This window comes from Salmo salar, chromosome 12, assembly GCF_965601325.2.
Source record: "Salmo salar chromosome 12, fSalSal1, whole genome shotgun sequence".
NCBI lineage: Eukaryota > Metazoa > Chordata > Actinopteri > Salmoniformes > Salmonidae > Salmo > Salmo salar.
The window spans coordinates 64,308,697-64,313,922 of NC_138302.1; the positions used below are offsets into that span (position 1 = coordinate 64,308,697).

The 5,226-nt window shown below is 39.0% G+C and overlaps 1 protein-coding gene across 1 annotated transcript; it reads right to left on the minus strand.

Moving 5' to 3' along the window:
• Window positions 1–717: 717 nt before the first annotated feature.
• On the minus strand, window positions 718–4,528 carry hoxc10ba (homeobox protein HoxC10ba). Its single transcript, NM_001139539.1, has 2 exons — window positions 3,787–4,528; window positions 718–992 (listed from the first exon to the last, which is right to left on the minus strand). Exons 1-2 carry the CDS (start codon window positions 4,526–4,528, stop codon window positions 718–720), a joined length of 1,017 nt encoding a protein of 338 aa, NP_001133011.1.
• Window positions 4,529–5,226: the final 698 nt, after the last annotated feature.

Sequence of the window (5,226 nt, forward strand, 5' to 3'; positions counted from 1 at the left end):
AGAACAGAAATGATGAAAAGGAAGAGACCAAGCAATGACACGTTTTCATTAAAAGCGAATGGAAACCATTTCAGACACAGGACTGTCACTTTAAGACACATTTCACAAACAATTAAAGACTTCCTCTCGTGATTTTTGTAACATTTACTGTTGAAAAGCGATATCCCAAGTATAAATACAGTAAAGTACACCCCAGGTTAAAAAAAAAATGTTTTGAGCAAAATAATGTTTTCTAGACACAACCGCAAACTTCAAGAAGTAGGGCATTCAAGGAGTTGGTCTGATGGAAATTCGTGATGTCATCGGCATCCCCCTGCTTGAGGAACAATAGAGAAGCAATAGAGAACAACAGAGGAAAGGCCCACCCCCCACCACTTTTGCTATGTATTTCATGACATACCTGAACCACCTATTGAGATGTACCTTTTGTTTACTACATCAGGTGTTGAATGAGGTGAAAAGGAGTCTGGAGGGCCACTTTAATATCCAGCCTTTTAAAACAATGTGCATCTGTAGAGCATCATAGTATTTCACTGTCAAATCATGAAACGTACATTTTTTCATAAAACCATGCATGGACTCGGAAAAAAACGTGAAGATGTTTGAAGGCTTACAATTTCTATCCTGCTCTAGATGTTTCCTCCTGTATGTGTGCAGGCCTAGCCTGTATGTGTAGCTTACGCGTAAAAGTATTTCTCTCCAAATAAGGTGTAAGGTTTAAGTATAGTCATAAGCAGAGGTTAGCTCTCTCACTCGACTCTCCCTGTTGAATTTCTTGAGCTTCATACGTCGGTTTTGGAACCATATTTTGACCTGTCTGTCAGATAAGTCAATACTCTTGCTGATCTCCAAGCGGCGCTCTCGCGTCAGATACATGTTGAACAAGAACTCCTTCTCCAGCTCCAGTATTTGATGTTTGGTGTAAGGACAACGCTTTTTCCGTCTACTTTTCGCTGTGAGCCAGTTTCCAAAGGCATTCTCCAATCTGTCCCCTGTAAAAAGGAATGAGTTAAATGAACGTAATTATCAGTGTATAGCATAACCATAGGCTTATTTGTGATAGAAAACAACAATGCACTGAATTAATCAGGTTACCAAGTAGGCCATGTCTTGACGACCAACTATAGCTTTTGTATTCTGCCTGCCATTTTATATCATTGCATGTTTTTAATCTATTCGACCATTATATTTGCAACTTCACTTTTTAGCTGAAAGGAGTAGGCCCACTTATCTGAGATGCAAGAAAAACGTTCTAATTTCTACTCCAATTGTTTTCTTTTAAGGTTATATACAACTTGTCGTTTACTTCGATGTCTTTATGCACGGACGATATAATTTGGCTACTGTAGCTTTTAGTGAGATGATAAATCTAATGTTGCATTATTTGTGAATCTGCAGTAGTCTACGCTCACTCAAGGCCAATTGAAATAATTAAGTACAAAGACAGGGCCAATAGAAAAACATTTGTCTAGATCTCATCAGGCAAATAAAGGAAATCAATGGATAATTCATCTGGGCAATTTGGGTCCTTTTGGCGATAAGAATTACATTATGTTCTTCAATCCCTTCATAAATAGCCTAAAAGAGAGACATAAAATGTAGCCTATATTAGTTAATGCCACAATACAGCTCTTGGTAAGTGGGGTGGATATGACGGACTAGTCTAGTCTACCGACAAAGGAGTCCGGAGGGTTTTCAAATCTAAATGTTATTGACTTCCGTCTTGATTACATGGCTCAACGGGCACGAAAAATACAACTATTCACACAATCTGGAAATCATATAGGCCTAGTAACTGAACTGCGCAAAGCCATAGCCCTATAACCTACACATTCAGACTATTCCAGAACAGTGTTTTAATGTAGCCTAGTCATCGATTCATTTTTCAGTGAATCACTGATCAATTATTATTAAAACATTTGGGATAAAAGTGTCATATTTTAATAGAAAGTTATTAATATTGTAACGAATTTGACGTTAGTTTTCAGATTTAAGGAAGAGAGAAATGAGGGACTGAAGCAACTTCTTCTATTTTGACCCAAATCACACGTTGTTTTCAACAACACGTACATAGAGGCCCCATATCTGCCTGATTTTAACATGAATTAATAGATAAAGTACCATTGTGTAAGCGTTGGCGTGACTTTCGGATGCACGCGGTGTGGCAACATGTGCTCAACAACAGGCCTAAGTAGAATAAATAATAATTATAATAATAATATGCCTAATAATAATAATCGAATCACCATTACCCTAAAGTTTACATAACTTACAAAATGAAATGTAATGAACTTGAGGAAGCCTATGTGCTTTATACTTGTTGTTTTACACGTACAAAAATAGTTTATCGAGAATTTAGCTCCAAAAGGTCGTTTCAAAGGTGGACGAGCTGAAAAACAGCAGCCATTTCGTTGCCCTTCACCTTCCAAGAAACTTTCCTACGCGAAAGCCTTGTGATGTGTTTTTTTTTGTCAGTTTGTCTGTAGGCCTATGTCTTCTCGGGACGGTTTCTCGGGCACAGATTTGAACAAAGCACTTTTACACGATTTTTTTGGGTCTAGGAATAATCTTCATCTGTTTCTGGGAAAGCGGCCCCTCCTGTTTTAAATCCAATTAGATATAAACCAGGCTACGTTAGAAGCACATAACGTTAATCGTGTTTTGTTTTGAAATCTTCATTGTTTAATTAGTGCGTGCGTATTCCTTTGGATAGGCCCAATTTACTGGTAGCCTAGAATGCTTCTTTATTATAAAATATCCAAGAGAGATATAGCGACTAATAAGAATGAATGAGCGTCATCTCAACTGCAAAATATATTTGCGACTATGCAGTTTAATTTATCAAAACTAAAAACGTAGACTATCATGTAACATTGCAAAAGGTTACCAATGCAAACTTGCAGTTAGTGCAATGCTAAATAGATAATGTCGGTCGTAGCAAATTGGTAATGGACTGGCAGCTGTGAGTACGAAATAAAGCTGCTTAAATAAACAATGTCAAGAGTACACGCAGCCTCACCTTTAGTGTTCACCCTTGAAGTCTATTAAAACAAACAGCGAAAAGTAGTCTAAGGGCAGGCATGCGCGTTAATTGTTATTGTGTTAATGTATTTAAAAATAAAATGTTTAGGAAAGAGATTAGGAAGTAGGAGATCCTAGTTATAAAGATAGTGTTGGGAGGGAAGTGTAGCCTATGCTTACTCAAGTGTGCTTACACTCTTAGAACCGAAAAGGGTTCTAATGCTTGCTTCATATATGGAAATAGGTTCCATATAGAACCCTATACAGAACCCAAGGGTTCTATATGGAAACAATTTTGCAAGAAGAAGAACCCTACAAAAGGGTCCATGTAGATCCTTTTTTGTTCTATCCTGAACATTTTTTTCCAAGAGCTTAACAAAAAACATTGCCTACCAATCGAATCAAGTTTGCAAGTGCTAAAAATTGTAGCCTACTTCAAACTGTACCAATGGTGGAGAAAAAAACATATAAGCCTATGCCAAGGCTCAGCGTTGCATAAGCGTTTGAAAGTATTAGTAGACTTTATTTCTAGCTCACATCAAAAGTTTAAACATCGCGATAACATCAAAAAACACAAAAAACAGTTCCTCTTCTCATATGATATTGGCTTGTCCAACTGTGTGCTTCCTCTGACTGTGATGATAAGCTTGCTTATGTCTTAACATCTGTGTGTGTGTCTGTGTGTGCTCGCACTGATAATATGCTTGTTTACGTGTTATAGACCCTGCGTGTGTGTGTGTGTGTGTGTGTGTTTGTGTGTGTTACCTTTAACCTCACTGTCTGAGTTGTCTGTGCTACCGTCAGTTTTATTAAGGACGTTCTCTTTCTCAGGCAGTTGTTTCGTGGGACTGTGATTCTCCTCGAGTTTACTGTCTGCCACTGCCAGATGCGCCTCCTGATTGGTTTCGCAGGTGTCGTTAAATAGTTCTGGATTATCTGTCCCAATTCCGGACACAGAAAAGATACTTTCTGATCCGAAGCCATGCGCCTTCTCTTTCCTTAGGTACCCTTGATTAGCTGTCGAGGATTCCGGACAAGAATGTTCGTGCGTTTGACTGGGATGGCGTCTCTCAGCCATCCGCGTGTAGGAACAAGTTCCAACAACTGTATCCGTGCGTCCGTGTGGATCTCCGCTATATAGGCACAACATTGAGTCCTCCTTCACACTGTCCGATGGGAAAGAACATGGAAACAGGGGTCGGATAACAGGCTGTGCTACCTGGGATGCATTTTTATATTCAGGCCCAAAAGCATTTAGTTGCGAAAGGTAATGATGTTGATGGTAGACGCTGAGAGCCGTGTTTGTCGGAGATTGTGCTCCCGCTTTGGAGAGAGGCGAAGAAGCGATTCCATAATTTCTCGCTGTCGAACAGTCATACTCGGTCGCAACTCTTTGAGCGTACATTCCGGAACTGCCGAAATAGCCCTCATCTCTGGACACAGAGGATCCTCCTACCAACTGTTCCACATGGAAGTTAGAAGCTGGGATTCTATTTGGACATTCCATTTTATTGTTATCTTTCTTATTTTGATACCAGTCTTCAGTGCCCCCCTAAAGGATTATAGAGGGGTAGGAAGCTGACATATTTGAGTTGGGGGCATGGAGCATAAAAAAAATATCAGCAACATAATTATGATTGTACGAGGCATGCCACGTGAATTTCAGACCAATGGGGGTTTGAAAGTGGCCTTGACGCACCAGACTGCCATGACGACACCGGGGTCAAGTTGTCGAATTTTCAGCTGTAGGACAGAGTAAGGGCGCCATCTAGCAGGACAGATAGGGTACAGACACAAGTTCTAGAACATAAAGTCACTGTCATTAAAATAGTGTTCTATTTAATTATGTGTTCTAGAAAACCAATGTGAGCGACCGCGCTGATAATAAGATAATAAACCTAAAGTAGCAACTAGATGTTGGTTATGTAAATTGGATAACATGTAGGCTAGATTCCGTCTTGATACGTGTTGTCTGCATTTTGTGTACAGCTTCTCCACAAATGTTTTATTTTTGTATTTTATTTAGAGGTAACAAAAGCAAAAACAAACATTTCGGCAATGATTCTTGAAAAATCAATTGCCAAATAGTTGAATGATTTGATGTTTTCTAAAGGTGATAACGAAAAATGTTTGCTTGTTTAAATTTCGTTTAGCCTATAGTTCCTTCAAATTGGGACGAACGCAGTAGATTTAGTTATAGGCTGT